Source organism: Canis lupus, chromosome 28, assembly GCF_048164855.1.
Source record: "Canis lupus baileyi chromosome 28, mCanLup2.hap1, whole genome shotgun sequence".
In the NCBI taxonomy this organism is placed as follows: Eukaryota; Metazoa; Chordata; class Mammalia; order Carnivora; family Canidae; genus Canis; species Canis lupus.
Genome location: NC_132865.1, coordinates 35,643,539 through 35,666,279, shown reverse-complemented (window position 1 = coordinate 35,666,279; position 22,741 = coordinate 35,643,539). Strand labels below are relative to the sequence as shown.

The window sequence follows — 22,741 nt, the reverse complement described above, 5'->3', positions numbered from 1 at the left end:
TTTACCAATGTATACATATTCATAAGTTAGTATAAATGTATATATTTGTTTCTCTGTTAGATGAGAAGGCCTAGAAACCACAAAACCCCAGTAGCAACAAGAAGATCTGGTACTTAGATCTTTGTTTCTAATAACGTTCTCTAATAAAAGGATCCAGGGCCCTTTAGAAAAATGGCTGATTCTAGGACTGAGGCAGGGAATATGCAGAATTAACCTGAAGCATCTTGTAGTTCCAGAAAGTAAGAAAGTGTTCAAAATAGCCAACACACATACACACCCACACAGACATTGATTTATGAGACATTTCACTTAGGAATAACGGAAAGATCTCAGTGGCCAAACTTGAAACAATTTGAGCAACAGAATAAAGTAGTAGGAGTTAATAGGCTAAAGTATAAAAACAATTTTTTAAAAGATTTTATTTGTTCATTAGAGACAGACAGGGAGAGAGAGAGAGAGAGAGAGAGAGAGGCAGAGACAGAGGCAGGAGAAGCAGGCTCCATGCAGAGAGCCCGATGTGGGACTCAATCCCAGGACCCCAGGATCACACCTTGAGCCAACGGCAGGCGCTTAACTGCTGAGCCATCCAAGCATCCCATATAACCTGAAGTAGAAAGTAAATATTCATGAACCCATAATAATATACATAAATCATGGAATAAATAAATGGGGGAAAAGAGATGAATCTCCTGTATAGAATTCCAGATAAATTATGTAAAATACTCTGCCTCCAAGGAGGTGAAGCATAACTTCTGCCCGTAAGTATGGTTTGCACATAGTGAGTTCTTTAGAGTACAGTATGAAAGGGGAAATAGGTAAAAATAGTGACTTTGCAGTAGAAATACCTGACAGACACCACCTTGGTCATGTGATCAAGGTCAACATCAACAGTGATAAGTCATGTTGGAAGCATGTACCCTTGATATGATATGATGGAAATGGCACCTTTTTTCTGTAACCTTCTTCCCAATATCTCATACCCCTAATCTGGTCATTAGGAAGGTATCAGACATTCCCAATAGTGAGGCATCCTACAAAATACCTGACCAGTACTCTTCAAAACTGTCAAGGTCATCAAAACAAGGAGAATATTAGAAACTTCCACAACCAGGAGGAGCCTAGAGACATGGTGACTATATATAATGTATCCTGGTTGAGTTTTTGACAAAAAAATGATTTAGCTAAAAATTCAGGAAATATCAAAGTATTAGTTAATAATATGTCAGCATTGGTTCATTAATTATAACAAATATGCCATAATAATGCAATATGTTAATAGAAAAAATAGGTGGAGATGTATGGGGAACTCTGTACTGTCTTCTCAATTTTTCTGTCAATCTAAAACTGTTGGAAAATAAAAATTCTAAGAAATAATAATTAAAGGGAGCCCCAGGGTGCACACTTGGAGACAGGTGAGAATTAAGATTCTATTAATCATGGCTAGAAAATTGCAGAGAATTTTGTAACTGGGCAGATAATATTAGAGGGGCATGAAAAATTATCTGAAGATAATTTAAGATCTATCTCTATCACTCCTCTGATTAAAATCTTTCAGTGGCTCCCATGGTCTAAAGTAAGACTAGACTTTCTATGTTGCATGCAAACTGATACTACCTTTCTGGATTCACCTTCCTCTCTCTGTTGCTCAAGAACATCAAGCTTGTTTATATATATACTATACTACTTATTGCCTCTTACCCTTTGTTCATGCTGCCCTGTGCTTAAGATTTCTTACCTCCCACCCCTCTTTACTTAGCCTAGTTCGTATTTAACACTTAACTTCACCTTTTCCAAGAAGCCCTTCCTGATTCTCCTGAGTATAGTCCTTTTTTTCTCTCTAAACCCGAGGAGTCCCTCTCTATCCTATTGACCTTTATTATTATTATTATTATTATTATTATTATTATTATTATTATTGTTGTATGGTTATATGCTCTACTTTGCTATGAACAAATCAAAGCCAGAGTTTTATTTTTTACCCATAACAAGAACAGAAAATTCATATTGATACTCTGAGAGAGAAACAGATAACAGACACTCGGTTCTCGCCTAAAAGAAGCTCACATTTGAGGTTAGAGATCATAATGTAACTATCTTTTAACAAAAAAATTGCATTGAAAATTTTAATTCATTTTCACAAACTTATTTTTTAGAACCCAATCTTATAAGAAAACTTTTTAAAGCACTAAACGGTGAAAAAGGTGAATTATTTTCTAATATTAGATGATACAGACCTTTAAAAGCAGAGAGGGTTCTGATGATCTGAAGGGTATGTAGATTATGCATAGGCACCAATTCTTGCATGTTTTGTTACAGTCTTTGAGTAATTTATGTGAATTATGTGAAATTTTTACCGGTAAAAATTCAATTCAGAGGGGTGCCTTGGTGGCTCAATTAGTTAAGCATCTGCCTTCAGCTTAGGTCATAATCTCTGGGTCCTGAGATGAGCCCTGTGTGTCTGGCTCCCTGGTCACCAGGAAGTCAGCTTCTCCCTCTTTCTCTGCCTCCCACTCTCTTGTACACACACACTTTCTCTCTCAAATAAATAAATAAATAAATCTTTAAAAAAAACCCTCAATTCAGAAAAATGCAGAATAGCACAGAAAATTGGTTTATGTTTAAATGTAAATGGATTTAGAATGAGAATTACCCTCTTTTTCATTATATAAGAGTATTTTTCAAAAGGAAAATTTCACATTTTAGTATTCTTTTCACCAGAGGTTAGTAACTCTGAAATGAAATAATACACTTCACTCTCCTCAGTTGAAGCTTCTTTGTTACTCAGTGCCTTTTGTCCAGGGCATACACCCTTGCCTCAGCCAAATACATGGTTTGTATTTCTGAATCTTATGGAACAGAGTGAAGCACATGGTACAATACATGTAAAAAGGTTCTGTATTTGTCATGAAAATTTGAAAATGAAACAAAATTATATTCTTGTGAAGTGACTGGTTTTAAATTCTGCCCTTTGGTGTTTGCTTATATTTATGAAATCATATTATATTGATCACAGGGTATAGGAGATACTGACTGTCATTTTAAAATTAAGAAGAACTTGGAAAATGCATCTATAAGCCTGGAATCCATAAAAAGCCCTGGACTGTTTGTTGGACTTCAGCCAGATGGACAGACAAAACCAATTATTTATACTAAGAATGGGAATGTTTTCTTCTATCCACAAGTCATCAAATGTATGTTTACTTTGAAATACTTCCATTTTGGTTTGCTTTGGATGCCTTTATGTCTGATAATTTCATCATGTTTTTACTTAGCAAATCTCTGCTACTAGCCTTTGTTGTTTTTGTTATTCAAGAAGCAGTGAAAAAGATTATGAAGATCATTTATCTCAAATTTTCGAATGTTTATGTTAGGTATAGAATTTTTACTATATTAAGCTCCTTGATAGTTTTGAAGTTTGTACATTTGTATCTGTGTGTGTTACAAGTTTGTATTTTGTTACTTAATGATATCTCCCTATGTAGTGTGGTGGGATTATTAGAAATATTTTGTTTAATTGCTATTAATTTTTAATGCTCACAATATAAAGTGAGATAGAAAAAAGATCATTACAGATGGGATTAGAATTAAAAATAGGATTTGGAAAAAAAAAGTGTAAGCATAGGATAGAAATATGAATATTTTGAAACTGGTTTCTTTCATATTTAAGATCAGATCCTCTAGCAAATTGCAGTGAAGATTTTAAGACTTTATTTAAACAATTTAAGCTTGGAATGTACTTGCTTGAATACAAAGCTTAATGAGGTAACTCCATTGTGTTCTTAAATTATCTGCAAATTTAGTTTGCTATCTAATTTTTGCCTGATGTAATCCCATGAACTTTAGCTTAATCAAAATCTAGATGACTTTCTTAGTCAGTCTGACTCTTACTTAACTTCTCTTTGCTTATCAAAGTCTACCTGTACTATATGTATATGTATATATATAGTACATATATATATCATTACATATATTCATATATACATTGTCCTACATATATATACTCCTACTGAAGATAGTTTAAATAAGAGCTTGATTTAACATGATGATATATCTGGCCCTGTTCTCTGTGCTATCTGTCTCAATCCCTACTCAGCCTTTAGTTGCTATATTTAAAATTTTGCAAATTGTTGGACTAGCACACCTTATCTTACTGCCATCCATACCACCACTCCCTCCACCCTCTGTTTTTCCACAGACTGGCACAGAGTGGCACTCCTACTCAACAAAATGGGCATGCCATCTGTCTCCGGCGCACTACAGGGAAACAGATGACTTGAGAGAAAGGAAGATACAGGGTGGAGTAGAAGAAAAAGCAGTGAGAAATAGCTGTCAGGGGACAGCAGCCATGCTGGAAAAGCACAGGAAGAAAGGAGAATACAAAGGAAGGAGCAGTGGAGAAAAGATGAGAAAGCAGAGATAACAATAACTAGAAAAAAGAAGAGTAGGAGAGAAAATAATTTGTGGCAATACATAAAAAAGAAATAATAAAAGGCCGTGTTTATCAACCTAAGGTATTAGTACTAATGGACACTTCCATTCTTCTTTTACAGGCGTTACAGTGTAGTTCTGTTACTAGAGTGTAGATGATTTGAGTTTTCTTCTCTATTTATTAGCTATATGATGTTAGTTAAGCAACTAACATCAGAGAGCTTTGGTTTCTGTGTCTGTATAACTGGGTGTAACAGTAATGCCTTCCTTATCTCCCCAGTAGAGTTGATAGGGATCAAGCAAGTAAGTGTATATGAAAGTTCTTGTTTCAGTACTAATATCTGACATTTGTAGGCAGTTATTTTATGCCAGACACTGACAAACATGGATTCTATCATCTGATCTCACTTTGGAAAATAGATAAATTATTTCTTATGGTCTTTTTAAACTTCACTTTTATTATTTGATAATGTGTTTGAAAAAAGAATTGAGTATCTTCAGTGATTGTGAATTAACTTTAAAAGCTTACAGCCAGTAGGGCTGAGACTAAGTCGCCCATTGCTAGATTGATAGATGTCTGTAATCTGTTCATGTAACTTTTTTCCCCTTTATCATTTATATTATACAAAAAAAAATGTTTGATTTTTTTCTTTTCTTTTTTTTAAAGATTTTTATTATTCATGAGAGAAGCAGAGACATAGGCAGAGAAAGAGGCTCCATGCAGAGAGCCTGATGTGGGACTCGATCCCTGGACTCCAGGACCACACTGTGGGCCGAAGGCAGGCACTAAACCGCTGAGCCATCCAGGGATTCCCGCATGATTTTTTTTCTATGAAAGTGTGTTGTATATATTTATCCACCTTTAAGTATACTAAAAGTATATTTTTAGCAAAAAAAAATAGGGCTTCAGGCCTAGATACATATAAAAAACAATATTAGGGACGCCTGGGTGACTCAGCGGTTTAGCGTCTGGCTTCTGCCCAGGGTGTGATCCTGGAGTCCTGGGATCCAGTCCCACATCAGGCTCCCTGCAGGGAGCCTGCTTCTCCCTCTGCCTAGGTCTCTGTCTCTCCCTTTCTGCATTTCTCATGAATAAATGAATAAAATCTTTAAAAAAAATACAACAACAACAAAAAATTAAAAACAGCAACAACAAAATACAAGTCTTATATGCTTTTTTACTTAAATGGTTTTCATCAGCTCTCATAGATTTACATCATATTTTCAAGTGAGTTTTATTAATGCATTTACTACAAATTATTTAACTAATCCCTTAATGTTGGCTATTTTATTGTTTTTTTGTTATTATAAACAGTGTTGGGATGATCATTCATGTACATACATATTTTTGCACTGATCTGAAATTTTTTCATAGCATAAATTACCAGAAGTGAAAATGTTCCCTCAATTTCAATAACAATAGACTTCTTACCTCTTGCCCTGACTTTGGGCTATCATTTGTCAATATGAGGTCTTGTAAATTGTCCTTGTTAGATGCAAATTCCTGTGATGAATGAGTGTTCCCATCTGGATTAAACCATGAAGATACTCATGGATTTTTGTTTGTTAGATTATGGAAGTAAGTTCCAAGTGAATACTAGATACTCATTGTAAATATCTCTTTCACTTAAAAACAATGAATGGGACGATTTTCGAACATACTCTAAAGCTATAGGCCTCAGCTCTGTAGAGATTGCTACTCCTTAAAGGCTTATTCCAAGGGACTACAGACTTTCAAATTAAAAGGAAACTTAAAATTCTTAGCTCTGTACCTGCTCACTGACTATTTTCAATCTGTAAAAATGACTACAACACCACTTTGCTTGATGTGATATTTTAGCTCAGTACATTATGTATGGCTCATTATATATCTTGTCATTGTATGAGAATTCAAGTACCTGGATAGTGACATGGACAAGTGAGGGGTAAGATTCTGTCACTCATGGATTCTGCAGGAAGAAGCAATTAATAGAATTAAAGGCAGAGAACCCATTTTGTAGGAAGTGGTAATAATATGTATGAAGATACTTGCTGATATGGCTTTCAAGCAAGAATCCTTGGAACATTACTGCAAGTCAGCTGACCTTTTGTGGCTTTGGCTGACATTTTCAGGGTTCAGGTTATCTTGAGGAAGTATGTTCTATATGTTACCTGTTAGTATTCTTAGAATCTTGGAAAAAGTTGATCCTGAAGTTTTGCCTAGTAGTTCTCTCTCCCTGCTGCAGTAGACACCCAGGTTGACCAAGAAGCATCTTTTTTTTCCCCCCTAATGCAGTGACTCTGGGTGGGCCCTGAAAGGCTCCTGGATGCAAGCTGGTCACCAGAAAGACCCAGCTATGATTCAAAGCTTGGTATTTTTAACTCCATCTCTACAGCCTTCAAAGACAGGAGAGAAGCTGGATGTGGAGTTAAAATTTGATCATACCTATGTGAGGAAGCCTCTGTAAAATCCCCATAGTATGGGATTTGGGAACACATTTACATACTGGGAGGATGAGGTACCCAGCTCAATGGGGACAGAAGTGCCCGCACTCAGGGCCCTTCTAGACCTCACCCTGTGTATCTTTTCATCTGACAATTATTGATATGCTTTGTCATATCCCTTATTTTTTTTTTAAGATTTTATTTATTCATGAGAGACACACAGAGAGAGGCAGACACCTAGGTAGAGGGAGAAGCAGACTCCCTGTGGGGACACCAGGATCATGACCTGAGCTAAAGGCAGATGTTCAACCACTGAGACACTCAGGTGCCCTGTCATATCCTTTAATAAACTGGCAAACATAAATAAGTGTTTTCTTGAGTTCTGTGAGCCACTCCAGCAAATTAACTGAACTTGAGGAGGGGGTTGTGGCAATCTTCAATTTATAGCTGATTGATCAGAAGTGCAGTTAACTACCTGGACTTGGGATTAGCATCTGAAGAGGGAGATGGTCTTTTGGAACTGAGTCCTTAACCTGTGGGATCTGATGCTATCTCTAGGTAGATAGTGTCAGAATTGAATTAAATTTTAGGACATTCAGCTGGTGTTGCAGAACTGTTTGTTGTGGCTAAAGCTCCTACACATTTGGTGACCAGAAGTGTTGGAAATGAAATGTTCTGTATGAAAGCAAAGGAAACACAGGAGGAAAGAAAGAATAGGTCTCTCTTACTCAAACATATGAAAATGTCTTGCCAAAAAGTAGGGCTTCTTTGAGCTATCTAAACGTGTTGACACTTTGCTTCCACATCTTTCCATTTAAGGTATGTGAAACTCTTGAACCAGATATTGATCAGAAAACTAATAGATTATTGGGTCCTGTTATTTCTCATAACAGTGAAAAAAAGCCACAAAATGGATTTTTCAGTAAGTTTGGAGTTCTTATGGTCTTGTATGATGTCTATAAGCACTTAACATTCTATGTGATGTTAAGTTGAGAAAATATAACCCAAACATTTTTGAAGCTTTGTCTGTTAACATTGGCCTTCTAATGACTAGCATGGACTTGAAATACTCCCCTAAGTTCCCTCCTGTCAACTGAGTTAGAAGTTATCTTGTGTAATTTGTTGAAGCTTTCCTGATCATTGAGTACCAAACAGTAATGTTGATTCCCATTATATCCCCTGGATACAGTATAGTACCTGGCTCAGGATAGGTTTTTGAACCAATGAATTGTGTAGCATAAAATGAATGAGAGTACATGTCAGGAATGTTTGGGTTTTATTTTCATGTGCTAGTAGTATGTTTCAAATTAAATTAATTAACATCTGAATCTCTGTTTTGTCATCTGTAAATGAGAGTAAAAGCATTGCATTACAGTAAGAACTTTTAGTGTGAATCAGCAAGCCTTTTGAAATTGAGTAAACATATTTTGAGTAAATTGTGGGCAAATATACACAAGTGTGCAGTTGAAGTGGGAAGCTCATGACCTTTAGTTTTCAAGGGAACAATGACTTAGAAAGTGTTAAGAACTCTCTATCTTAGAGTTTTGTGAAGAACAGCAGAATATTTACTTTAAAGTTTATAATAGTTCCCCAGATCACTTCATTGTTTTTAGAATCTGGTCTAAATATTATATATGATGGGTTGAGCCTACCCTATACCAAGAATAAAAACAAATATCCCTTAAAACTGTTGAGAGTTTTCAGTTGTTTGTATTTCATTACAGATATAGAGCAGCCTGGCTTCATAGGTTTTTTTGTTTTGTTTTGTTTTTTGTTTTTTTTAAACAACATTAACTTTTCTTCATAGTTTTCAGGAAGGTAGAATGGAAATTGTTAGGCATCCATATGAATAAAGGGACTTGGGGGATCTCTGATTGGCACAGTGGTTTGGCGCCTGCCTTTGGCTCAGGGCACAGTCCTGGAGACCCGGGATCGAATCCCACGTCGGGCTCCCGGTGCATGGAGCCTGCTTCTCCCTCTGCCTATGTCTCTGCCTCTCTCTCTCTCTCTCTCTCCGTGTGTGACTATCATAAATAAATAAAAATTAAAAAAAAAATAAAGGGACTTGGATAGGGGAAGAGATGATTGTAGGAAGAGCACAGTAAAGTTGCATTTCAGAAGACTTCAGCAGAGATCTTTCTGTGGGGAAGTTACCTTTGTCCCCAGGCACGTACCTCTGAGTGTATGGCCCTGGCCTCCTTAGAAGCACCTGAGCTTGATATAAGTTTCTTTACACACTGATTGGTCTGGCAAGGCTCACAATCACATGGAGGCCCTGCATGTGATGACACAATCTTGTTGACTGGGTTTACTCACCAAACAGCTAGAGGTTTGAAAGTACAGCAGGGTATTTCACTCATAGGTTGAGACCACTTATTTACATCCTGGTTAGGCCTCTTGCTAGCTGTGTGCTCTGATAGCACTTGTATCAAATGTCCATTCTCTGTAAAATAAGAATGAAGGGTTCCTTAAATCAGTGCTGGTGTGTGAATTACAGGAGTTAATATATAATATATAAGATACTTATAATAGTGCCTCATATACTTACTGAGTATAGTACTCAGTAAGTACTATGCAAGTATTTGTGTTTATGATTATTAAAGAAAGTGAGTTCCTCATGGTGAATTTTTTTTCAACACAATTGTTTTAAAGACTTCTTTAAAAAACAGTTTAAGGTTCACAGAAAAATTAAGGGGAAGGTATAGAGATTTCCCATATATCTCCTGCCCCACACATGCATAGCCTTCCCCATCAACATTCCCTACTGGATGGTATATTTTTACAATTGATGAACCTACATTGACACATAATTATTCAGAGTTTGTAGTTAACATTTTGGTTCATTCTTAGAATTGCATATTTTGTGGGTCTGGACATATGTATAATGGCAATTTATCCATCAGTATGGTATCTAAAGTGAAGTAAGTCAATTGGAGAAGGACAAACATTATATAGTTTCATTCATTTGGAGAATATGAAAAATAGTGAAAGGGATTAAAGGGTAAAGGAGAGAAAATGAGTGGGAAATAGAGAGGGTGACAGAACATGAGAGACTCCTAACTTTGGGAAATGAACAAGGGGTAGGGGAAGGGGAGGTAGGTAGGGTGTTGGGGTGACTGGGTGATGGGCACCGAGGGGGGCACTTGACAGGATGAACACTGGGTGTTATACTATATGTAGGCAAATTGAACTCCAATAAAAAATATAAAAAATATGGTATCTAAAGAATATTTTCACTGACCTAACAATCCTTATATTAATTGATCTTTGAATGTTGAACTAGCCTCACATACCTGAGGTAAACGCTGCTGGGTCTTGTTATATTAATCTTTTTACAGATTGTTGGATTCAATTTGCTAATATTTTGTTGAGGATCAGTGAGTCTATGTTTATCATTGTTCTATGTTCATCATTGGTCTATAGTTTTTTCTTGTGATGTCTGTTTGGTTTTTGGTATTAGGGGCAATACTGACCTCATAGAATGAATTAGGAAATAGTCCCTCTTTTTCTATCCTCTGAAAGAGATTGTAAAGAATTGGTATAATTTATCCCTTAATTTTTTGGTGTGCAGTTCACCAGGGAACCCATTTGGGCCAAGTACTGTGTGTTTTAGAAGATTATTTAATGTTGATTCAGTTTCCTTTTAAGACTATTCATTTTGTCTATTTCTTCTTTGCGTGAGTTTTGGCAAATTGTGTCTTTCAAGGAATTGGTCCATTTTTATCTAGGTTATCAAATTTGAGAGCGTAGAGTTGTTGATAGTGTTCCTTTATATCTTTTTAATGTCCATAGGATCTGTAGTGATGTCCTCTCTTTCATTTCTAATGTTAGTAATTTGTGTCCTTTCATCTTATTTTTCTTAGCTTGACTAGAGACTTATTAATTTTATTTATCTTTTTGAAGAATCAGTTTCTGGTACATTGATTTTCTCTATTTTCCTCTTTTCAGTTTCATTAATTTCTGCTCCAATTCATCATGGTATATCTTTTATAACTTAAATAGAATTGCTAGATTCCTGGAGGAGATAATCTTCTCATTCCCTCTTATAATCATGTTGGACAAATCATTTAACTTCTCTGTGACTTGGTTTCTTTATAATTTGTTTTAATTAATAGTGTCTTAAAAATTTATAATAAAAGTCATTGTTCCTACTACTATTTAGCTGAAATTGCTTGTGTAGCAAAACCTTTAAACTTCTTTATTCCCTTATTCATGAATCTTACATTCACAGTACTATGAACCCTGTATGTAGGAGAAGGTGTGAGATCTGGTTTCATGTGGTTATACATGATCAGTTATTATACTGAGCCCATAGAGGAGGTTCTCAATGGGTATTTGGAAGCTCTGCTCTGTTCGTTCCCATTGTTCCAGATAATAAGCCCACTCTTATAATTCCATATAATAACAATACAGTGTGCTTGATATTATTTAAATAATGTTGGATCAATATAACTTGTGACTTTCCACTAATTTTATTGTACTCTTTTTTAGAGCATTGAGGTAACAGTGAGCATATTCAAGTTTTATAAATATCATAACTGAGACTTAAATTGTACTTAATGTTTGTCTCTTCTTGCTCAAATTGTGCTTAAAGTTTGCCTCCTTTTGCTCAAATTCCTAGTTTCATGGCATTAGTCACCTTCTTATACAAACCATGAGGCTCAGGTATCTGTAACCTGAAAATAATCCAGGACTGAAAATAGGTCAGATGTTACATTTTTACTATAATAAGAGGAATTTCTTTCAGGTTCAAGTCCTTTGGAAGTTTTTATTAAAGTATGTTTGGAAAATTAATTTTTCACTTCATACTAGTCTGCTAAGATCATTCTAGTTTTAGAATATAAATGAAATACTGTCATATACCCAGTTCATCAGATCCTGAATATGTACATTATGATCTTATGTAGAAAAATATGACAAAAAAAAGAAAAATATGACAAAAGTATATTTTAGATAATAAAATAGATTTCATGGATTTAAATATATATGCCATAACAGCATGGCACATAACTATTGTGTTTTAATTTATTTTACCTTTTAAATAGCCCATATTCAATAAGCCAAAAGTTTTTTACAAGTTAACTTTTTGTAGTTATATAGCCTTTCTGTCTGGTTGATCTTGATACTACTAAGCTTTTGGATATAATGAGATGCTATCTGAAGTGAACCAATTAGTCATTCAGTACCAGCTAGACAATTCTGTTCACCTTTATCATAGGTTTTATTTTATACTGTTTGATAAATTTTCACTTTCCTTTTTAAATTGTGAAACTGAGACAAAGAGAGCACACTGGTAGGAGTTACTCCAATTCAGAGTAGGCTGTGAATCCACTGGATGACCATTTGGTGTTTAGATTTTGGACCTCCAGCTGTGACCCACATGGCTCAAAGGCCAAGATAGGCAATATCCTTTACAGAAGAACAGATACATCTGGGATGACCTTTCCAGAAAATGTCTTCCAGGTCCTAAATTTCCTACTATTAAGACAACTATTATGTTTATAAAAATATTTGACATTCATTTTTCAGAATGAGGTAAAATCTTGAAAAGCCAGTGTGGGAGGATAGAGAGATAAGAAATGCTTATTCCCATTTTACAGACCGCTTAGGCTGGCTCTGTTGTGCAGTCCTTTCTGTGCTAGGCACCCTGTGCATGCGTATGTTATAGAATTCATCAATATATACCAGAGGTCATTGTTTATATGTCCTCCCTCTGGGCTGTAACCTCATCAATGTCAAAGCCATGTGTCATGCATTGATTTATTCTTATGCTTATGGCAGTGCCTGGGAGACAGTTTATTTTCTTTTTGTAAATCCTGGATTTCTACATTATTTGTAAATAATTTAGTCCCTTAATTATGTGTCCCTTAATGTACTGTAATAAAATGGATGCTGAATTATATTTAGGAATCTTTTTTTATTCTTTCCTCTTTAAGTCTTCATATACTCTCAGTGGATATATTTCTAATTATTTATGATCTTTTAAAAAACATTTTAAAGTCTCTTTATTAACATCATCTCCAGTGTCTTAAGCATTGCTTTATAAATAAACCATGTAGGAAAACTTACGTTTTACAGAGTTTGGTATTTAAAAGATTATTATTGTCTGAAATTAATATCAAATACTTATAAGGATATATATGGCAATATGATCATGAGCAATTCTTTAGACATCAGTGTTGTATAGTCAGTGCCATCACTCCATATGATTAAGTGTTGCTGTTTTCTGTTAACATACTGATGAGATCATTATGCCTTCTCATGCTAACGTATATTTTATGAGTCATCTTAAATTATTGACTGCAACTACAGTATTAAGAAGTAGCTGATATTATTTACTGTGGGGAATCAGACATCTATATAATTTTTTGTTGCTGATGAGATTTCTAACTATGGCTGAACTCTAAGAATGAAACACAAACAACTTATACTTTGAAATCCTAAACACAAATAGCACTTGTGAGCATATGCTGTAAAATTGGAAACATTATAGGTAGGCTGGAGAAATCTATTCCTGAACAAAATACCAAAACACTTGCTTCTAAATAAAAGGCAGTAAAATAGCTAATGCTTTCTTCATTTATATGTATATGTATATTTCTTTGATTTTTGTATTTCAGTAAGGTAACATAAAATGTTTGAGTGATGATTTAGTCCATTTCCCCTTCTGAGGAAGGCAAAGTACCAGATTATCAAAGGAGTTTCTGTTTAGAATCTGTAAGAAAAACATCTTGAATAAGTTACTTGATTCATACTGTGGTATTAAATTATTGCTTGGATTTACAAAGCAGTGAATAGATTTTATAGGAATACCATTCATGCTCAGCCGGCTGCTAAGAATAAAAAGTCATTTTCTGGTAACTGTGTAATGCAGAGTGAAAAGATTTGACTAGGCATTGAAATGAAGACAATAGCAAAACTTAAACTTGCATAGCTGAACATATGGTGAATTTTCTGAGAAGAAACGAATGATTTTGAGAGGATGGCATCTTTTAAAATCTTAATTTCAGTTGGCAGAGAAAACCCGATGGGTATGTCAGCAACACCCAGCCAACAGGAGGAAAAAAAATCCATGAGTCAAAAAACCAGCAAGAAACTCTACTAGAATCTTCAGTTGCAAGTAAGCAACAGTTTTTCCCCCTTTCTTTTGGTTTGTCTGTATTGCTTCTTTGTGGCCACCCCAGGAAGAACATCAAGTTATTTTTAAAATATAGGGTATATTATCGCACATGAATTTGCTTTTAAGTTGTTATCTTGCTTTTTTATGCTTTGGTTTTATATCACAAAGAATATATAAGGGTACATATATAAGGGTACCTGGGTGGCTCAGTTGGTTGAGCATCCAACTCTTGATTTCAGCTCAAGTCATGATCTCAGTGTCATGAGATCCAGCTGGGTGAGGGGCTCTGTGCTCAGCAGGGAGTCTGCTTGAGATTCTCTCTTCCTCCCCCTCTGCCCCACCCCACACTCATGCTCATGTGATTGCTCTCGCTCTCTCTCAAATAAATAAATAAATATTAAAAAAAGAATGCATATGTATTAAAATGTGTTTATTTCTTGATCTTGAATTCAATGTTCACTCTAGAACAATGACTCAGTAAGAAGAAATTATTAAATTATGATACCTTATTGGACTATCATGTGCAAAATATTTTATGAATAATTTTTTAAGAATAACAGCAAATTCTCACTAAAGTATAAGTAATGAAATAATCTGTTTCTCTGATATAGAAACTGAGGCATGAATAAAATACTGTAGGCCTCCGAGGTTTGAATTTTTAGTTTCTATCTCAGTCTGATCATTTTCTTGCTCTTAAATGTATTACTTTATCTCTGGGAAGTATAATAAATGATATCTAACAAATTCTTTACATCAGAATCTAGTGATCTTTCGGTGGACTACTGTCTCTGGACCATTTAAAAAAACATTTTGAGAGAAAAATTATAATGTTACTTTTTAAAAAGTGCTTTTTGAAAATTAGTAATTGGGTGTGCTCTCTTTTCTTTCAGATAGTAACAGAAAATAGATGTCTCATGCTGACAACCTTATAATACGATCACATCAACCAGAGGGAAGAGAAATTAGCCTTTTGATTCTTGCTACATTGGACCAGGCCCAATTTTATATTTCTGTGGAAGAGTGTGACAAATCACACTTCATGAGAAACATGTGCTTAGTTAAAATTTTTCATGGAAGGAAAACTCAGTCCTGTGTCAGGAAGTAATGGCACCTAAATCTGGGATGGCCACCTCAAGTAAAATTTGACTTGGTTAAAAATAACATACTAGCTGAAATTCCTAGAAATAGATACTTTGTTTATGAGTAGCAAAATGCTGAAGATGAAATATTCTATATATGCTATGAATATTTGTCTATTCTAGTAAAAATATCTTTAAAAAGTTAACGATTGTTAAATGTTTTTAAATTTAAGGTGTACCATATACAGATTTATCTATATATTGTGCTATGCAATATGTATGTAATATATGCACTATGCACCAGTGCACCTCTATCACATCACATAATTATATTTCTTTTTTGTAATGGGAATAATTGAGATCTAGTCTCTTAGCAAGTTTGATGTTTATAATACAATATTGTCACCTATAATCACAATACTGTATATTAGATCTTTAGGTCTTATTTACCTACTAGTTGTAAGTTTGTACCTTAAACATCTCTTCTGTTACCACTGCTAACCCCTTGGTAACCACCATTTTGCTTTCTGTTTTTATAAGTTTAGCTTTTATTAGATTCCACATATAAGTGATATCATATAGTATTTGTCTTTGCCTGACTTATCTCACTTAGCATAACATTCTCAAGGTCCATCCATGTTGTTGCAAATGGTAGGATTTCCTTCTTTCTCATGTATTTCACATCTTTATCTATTCATCTGTTGATGGGCACTTAGATTGTTTCCATGTCTTGGCTACTATGAATAATGCTGCAATAAACATGGAAGTGCATCTCTTCAGTATCCTGTTTTCATTTCCTTTGGATATATACTCAGAAGTGGAGTTGCTGGGTCATATCGTAGTTCTATTTTTAATTTTTTGACAAATCTCCATACTGTTTGACATAGGGGTGCTACCAATCTAAACATTCTCACCAGTAATGCACACAGGTTCCCTTTTCTCCATATTCTTACTAACATTTATCTCTTGTCTTCTTGATGATAGCCATGCTCACTAGTATGAGGTGATCTTGTCTTGATTTGCGCTTCCCTGATGATTAATGATATTGAGCATCTTTTTATGTACCTGTTGGCCATTTTGGTATTTTCTTTTTTGAGGAAAAAAAGTCTATTTATTCTTCTTTCCATTTTGTAATCAGATTGTTTTTCTGTTCTTAAGTTGTATCCGTTGTTTATATGTTTTGGATACTAACCCCATTTTTTACATTATTGTTAAATTTTTAAGAATTGGAAAGTATAGGTTTTAGAATGAGGCTGAAAAGGAAAATGATAAAATTAGGCCTCATGGTAAATATAAATCTTTTCAAAACATTCTTTCATATAGTAAATTATCAGATATACATTCCATACCTACTAAATGTCATGTAAGGAAATACAGTGATAGGCAAAACAGACTTGGTCTCTGACTTCTTGAAGTTTACACTCTAGTGAGCCAGATAAATATCAATCACACGAAAAAAATAAGGTTAAAAACTGACAGATGTGGGAAACATTGAGGGCATGCTAGACACAAAATAAAATTTGAGTTTTTAATTATAAAAAGACTTGTAAATCCTTTGTTTTTTGCTCTAATTTTTTTTAAAGATTTTATTTATTTATTCATGAGAAACACAGAAAGAGAGGCACAGGCACATGAGAAACACAGGCAGAGGGAGAAGCAGGCTCCAGGCAGGGATCCCAATGTGGGACTCGATCCCGGGACTCGAGGATCACGCCTTGAGCCAAAGACAGACGCTCAACTGCTGAGCCACCCAGGCAACCCTTCTTCTGAGTTTTCATTTAAATTCCAGTTAACAGAATGATATCAGGTTCAGGGGTATACAATATATTGACTCAACATGTCCATATGACACCTGGTGCTCATCACAACAAGTGCACTTCTCTGATAAAGGTTTAGTATCCAAAATATAAAACTCAACACCCCAAAAATGAATAATAAAATTAAAAAATGGGCAGATGACATGAATAGATGAAGAGATGATCAGCATCACTTATCATCAGGGAAATGCAAATCAAACTACAATGAGATATAACCCTATACCTTATCAGAACGGTTAAAAGACACACACACACAAAATAGGTGTTGGCAAGGATGTGGAGAAAGGGGAACGCTTTTGGACTGTTGGTGGGAATGCAAACTTGAGCAACCACTCTGGAAAACAGTATGGAAGTTCCTCAAAAAGTTAAAAATAGAACTACCCTGTGATCCAGCAATTACACTGCTAGTTATTTATTCAAAAGATAATTCAAAAATACAGATTTGAAGGGGCACTTGCACCCCAGTGTTTATAACATCATTATCAACAATAGCTAAACCAAGGGAAGAGCCATTGACTGATGAATGGTTAAAGATGTGGTGTGTGATTTGCTTCAACGTGGATGGAACTGGAGGGTATTATGCTGAGTGAAGTAACTCAGTCAGAGAAGGACAAACAGTGTATGTTCTCATTCATTTGGGGAATATAAATAATAGTGAAAGGGAATATAAAGGAAGGGAGAAGAAATGTGTGGGAAATATCAGAAAGGGAGACAGAACATAAAGACTCCTAACTCTGGGAAATGAACTAGGGGTGGTGGAAGGGGAGGAGGGCGGGGGGTGGGGGTGAATGGGTGACGGGCACTGAGGGGGGCACTTGACGGGATGAGCACTGGGTGTTATTCTGTATGTTGGCAAATTGAACACCAATAAAAAATAAATTTATTATAAATAAATTTAAAAAAGAAGTGTGTGTTTATGTGTATAATGGAATATTATTCAGCCATCAAAAAGAATGATACCTTGCCATTTGTGATGACATGGGTGGATCTAGAGAGTATTATGCTAAGCGAAGTAAGTTAGTTAGAGAAAGACAAATACCATATGATTTCATCCATATGTGGAATTTAAGAAACAAAACAAATGAATAAAGGGATAAAAGAGAGAGAGGAAAACCAAAAACAGACTTTTGACTATAGAGAACAAACTGATGTTACCAGAATGGAGGTGGGTAGGGGGATAGTTTAAATAGTTGTAGGTCCTTTGTTGTAGTTAATGGTAATATAGTAGGAGTGGAGACTGGGACAAGAAGTGAGGAAAGGGAGACTGAGTTAAATTTGTTAATGAGCTGTTTAAGTCACTGACGTAACACAGACTTTGGACTTGGACATGAAATCCTGGAAATTCAGATGATAAAGCTTCCCTAATACAAATACCATCTACAAAATCTCCATGATTTGTTTAAATGTTGCTTCTCTGTAGTAGAAATGGTTTTTCCATGACTTTAGATGGGAAAAAATATCTTCACATATGAATATTACCTAGAAGATTCCCATTTATTAGTAATTAGATCGTGACTGACTTTAGTTGTCTTCTACCTCTCAAACATCTCTAGTAGTTGAAAGTTGTTTCTTGTCAGAAGTACCTTCCCCTTGGTATTGCAATTTGGCTGTCATGCTAGATAGATTTGGGTTACATTAGCTATTCGTATTAAAATATATGTTAGTTGAAAAATACTTTAGAAAAATTATTTTGTATTTTTAAAGATATCAAAAATAATAATTAGCTCCTGAGATTATGTTTGTCAGTCTACTTTCAGGATAGGGCAAGATATATATAGTTGAGGGATTAGATATCATAGGTAAAATAAACCTGTCTTCTGTATTCAAAATTCTTGTTTATTAGAAAGGAAGGTGGGTGGATGTTTTTCTCATTAAGAGACAAATATTTAGAACTTAAAAACTACATGTAGAATAAATAGTGCTTTTGTAGAAATAAATAGAGGTATAGGGCCATTAAGTTTGCAAGCTCTTCCTTTAGGGCTAATTTGAATTTTAATATTATTTTTTTTAGGGAACTGGGGCTTGAAGAAATTTTACTTTTTTTCAAAAAAAATTAAAAATTATGGTAAATTTCAAATATACACAGAATAATGAATTTCCATGTACCCACTGCCCAGCTTCAACAATGTTCAACATATGACTAATCTTTTTTTTTTTAAGATTTATTTATTTTAGAGAGAGAACACTAGTGGGAGGGGTAGAGGAAGAAGAGAGAATCTGAAGCAGACCCCATGCTAAGCAGGGAGCCCAACATGGGGTTTGATCCCATGACCCTGATGTCATGACCCAAGCTGAAACCAGGAGTAGGCCACTTAACCAACTGTGCCACTCAGTTGCCCCTTATAGATTTATGAAGGTATAGTATATTATTATAGTATATTATTCTTATACATAATATAAGAATATATTACTTATATATACTAAGAATTCTTCTTAGTATATTATTCTTATATATAAATATACTAAAAAGTAAATTCTTCATGCCTCTTTTTACTATATCCTTTTCTATTGAAGTAAGTCAGTCGGAGAAGGACAAACATATGTTCTCATTCATTTGGGGAATATAAATAATAGTGAAAGGGAATATAAGGGAAGGGAGAAGAAATGTGTTGAAATATATTTTTAATAGTTCCTCCTAATATATGTTCTCTAAATTCTTTACCTTTATGAATATTTCCTTTAAAGTGTGAAAACTGAGGCACAGGAAGATGAATGTACTTGAAATACCTCTTCCAGATTGAGGGGAACCTGCTCTATCCACAAGAATTTGAGCATTGCTGTGTGGCAGCCATACTAGTCCTTAATCAGCTGCTGGTGGTGTCTCATTGTGTTGCTAGGCAAAGCCTAGTCTGTGTCAAAGTCTCAGCCACAGCATATATTTTCTTTAAACCTGTTTAGATGCCAACACTTTAAAAAACAAACAAAAAATATTCAAAGAAAATGTGAAATCTGTTACCAAGTTGAGGTCTTCCTTAAAAGCAGTCACATTAAATTTATTCTGAGAAAAATTGTAAAACACATAAAGGAAAGGTTAAAATTATGTCATTACTCTTCAAAAAGTGCTTTAGATACATACACACACACACACACACACACATATAGGTTATGTTGGGCATACAGTTTTGTAATCTGCTTTTCAGCTAATAGGTTATAGTAATCATTATAAGAATTTTCATAACATTACTTTTATAAAATAATAGCTACAAATAATCCATTGTATAGATGTTCTATACCATATTTGCCTACTCTTTTATTATTGGGCATTTTTTCAATTTTTTTTTCAGGTATAACTTGCAATAGAAACTCATCCGTATTTTATATTATTTCTTTAGAATAATTCTTAGAATTACCAGGTAATGGCTTATATTAATTGTTCTTCCTGTTGTGAACTTAGTTGGTTTTTTAAAAATATTAAGAAATAGCATTCAGCATCCAGACTGAAGTATAGGTTTATTCTTTTGTGTTCATGCTATTGTAGTAAGTTACAGTGTAGAGGTCATATAAGTTTTCATTTATCTCTACGATAAATGTAGAATGAGGGACTTTTGACCTGGCAAAAGCAATGTAGAAGTTCACATGAACGATGCAGAAATAAGCCCTACCATTTAAGTAATTCTAATCAGTTGAGCAGAAAACCTACCCCTCATAAACTCTTCTGACACATAAAAAGTCAACAGCCTGTCCTAAATAAACCTTTATGTTTCTCTTTGTATATTCTCATTTCTTCTTAGTATATTATTCTTATATATAAATATACTAAAAAGTAAATTCATGCCTCCTTTTAATATATCCTTTTCTATTTGAAATATATTTTTATTAGTTCCTCCTAATGTATGTTCTCTAAATTCTTTACCTTTATGAATATTTCCTTTAAAGTGTGATTCTCCAAGTAGAAGCCTGTCTTTTCATGTAGTCTGAACAGTTAGAATAATGATATTTCTCTAATGTGGACCCCATGCATCTGTTAATGTAGTCTTGGCTTGGAATACATGTTGTAGGCATTGTTATTGCACTCTGGTAGATTTTATTCAGGGATACCGTGAAAGAGTCTGTTGATTAATCCAGAGTCACCATCAAATATTATCTCAGCTTAGAATATTTTATTTTATTTTATTTTTTTAATTTATTTTTTATTGGTGTTCAATTTACTAACATACAGAATAACACCCAGTGCCCGTCACCCATTCACTCCCACCCCCCGCCCTCCTCCCCTTCTACCACCCCTAGTTCGTTTCCCAGAGTTAGCAGTCTTTACGTTCTGTCTCCCTTTCTGATATTTCCCACTCATTTCTTCTCCCTTCCCTTATATTCCCTTTCACTATTATTTATATTCCCCAAATGAATGAGAACATATAATGTTTGTCCTTCTCCGACTGACTTACTTCACTCAGCATAATACCCTCCAGTTCCATCCACATTGAAGCAAATGGTGGGTATTTGTCATTTCTAATAGCTGAGTAATATTCCATTGTATACATAAACCACATCTTCTTTATCCATTCATCTTTCGTTGGACACCGAGGCTCCTTCCACAGTTTGGCTATCGTGGCCATTACTGCTATAAACATCGGGGTGCAGGTGTCCCGGCGTTTCATTGCATTTGTATCTTTGGGGTAAATCCCCAGCAGTGCAATTGCTGGGTCGTAGGGCAGGTCTATTTTTAACTGTTTGAGGAACCTCCACACAGTTTTCCAGAGTGGCAGCACCAGTTCACATTCCCACCAACAGTGTAAGAGGGTTCCCTTTTCTCCGCATCCTCTCCAACATTTGTTGTTTCCTGCCTTGTTAATTTTCCCCATTCTCACTGGTGTGAGGTGGTATCTCATTGTAGTTTTGATTTGTATTTCCCTGATGGCAAGTGATGCAGAGCATTTTCTCATATGCATGTTGGCCATGTCTATGTCTTCCTCTGTGAGATTTCTCTTCATGTCTTTTGCCCATTTCATGATTGGATTGTTTGTTTCTTTGGTGTTGAGTTTAATAAGTTCTTTATAGATCTTGGAAACTAGCCCTTTATCTGATATGTCATTTGCAAATATCTTCTCCCATTCTGTAGGTTGTCTTTGAGTTTTGTTGACTGTATCCTTTGCTGTGCAAAAGCTTCTTATCCTGATGAAGTCCCAATAGTTCATTTTTGCTTTTGTTTCTTTTGCCTTCGTGGATGTATCTTGCAAGAAGTCACTATGGCCGAGTTCAAAAAGGGTGTTGCCTGTGTTCTTCTCTAGGAGTTTGATGGAATCTTGTCTCACATTTAGATCTTTCATCCATTTTGAGTTTATCTTTGTGTATGGTGAAAGAGAGTGGTCTAGTTTCATTCTTCTGCATGTGGATGTCCAATTTTCCCAGCACCATTTATTGAAGAGACTGTCTTTCTTCCAATGGATAGTCTTTCCTCCTTTATCGAATATTAGTTGCCCATAAAGTTCAGGGTCCACTTCTGGATTCTCTATTCTGTTCCACTGATCTATGTGTCTGTTTTTATGCCAGTACCACACTGTCTTGATGACCACAGCTTCGTAGTACAACCTGAAATCTGGCATTGTGATGCCCCCAGCTATGGTTTTCTTTTTTAAAATTCCCCTGGCTATTCGGGGTCTTTTCTGATTCCACACAAATCTTAAAATAATTTGTTCTAACTCTCTGAAGAAAGTCCATGGTATTTTGATAGGGATTGCATTAAACGTGTATATTGCCCTGGGTAACATTGACATTTTCACAATATTAATTCTGCCAATCCATGAGCATGGAATATTTTTCCATCTCTTTGTGTCTTCCTCAATTTCTTTCAGAAGTGTTCTATAGTTTTGAGGGTATAGATCCTTTACATCTTTGGTTAGGTTTATTCCTAGGTATCTTATGCTTTTGGGTGCAAT

General features: G+C 34.9%; 1 protein-coding gene across 1 annotated transcript in view; it reads left to right on the top strand.

Moving 5' to 3' along the window:
* Positions 1–17,613, top strand: part of LOC140620398 (uncharacterized) — a 108,832-nt gene extending 91,219 nt beyond the window's left edge. Inside the window, exons 13-15 of the mRNA XM_072804609.1 lie at positions 3,014–3,191; positions 13,863–13,972; positions 14,863–17,613. Coding sequence (XP_072660710.1) covers positions 3,014–3,191; positions 13,863–13,957 — 273 coding nt within the window. The 3' untranslated portion in view covers positions 13,958–13,972; positions 14,863–17,613. The remainder of the gene's footprint in view (positions 1–3,013; positions 3,192–13,862; positions 13,973–14,862) is intronic.
* The last annotated feature ends 5,128 nt before the right edge of the window (positions 17,614–22,741 follow it).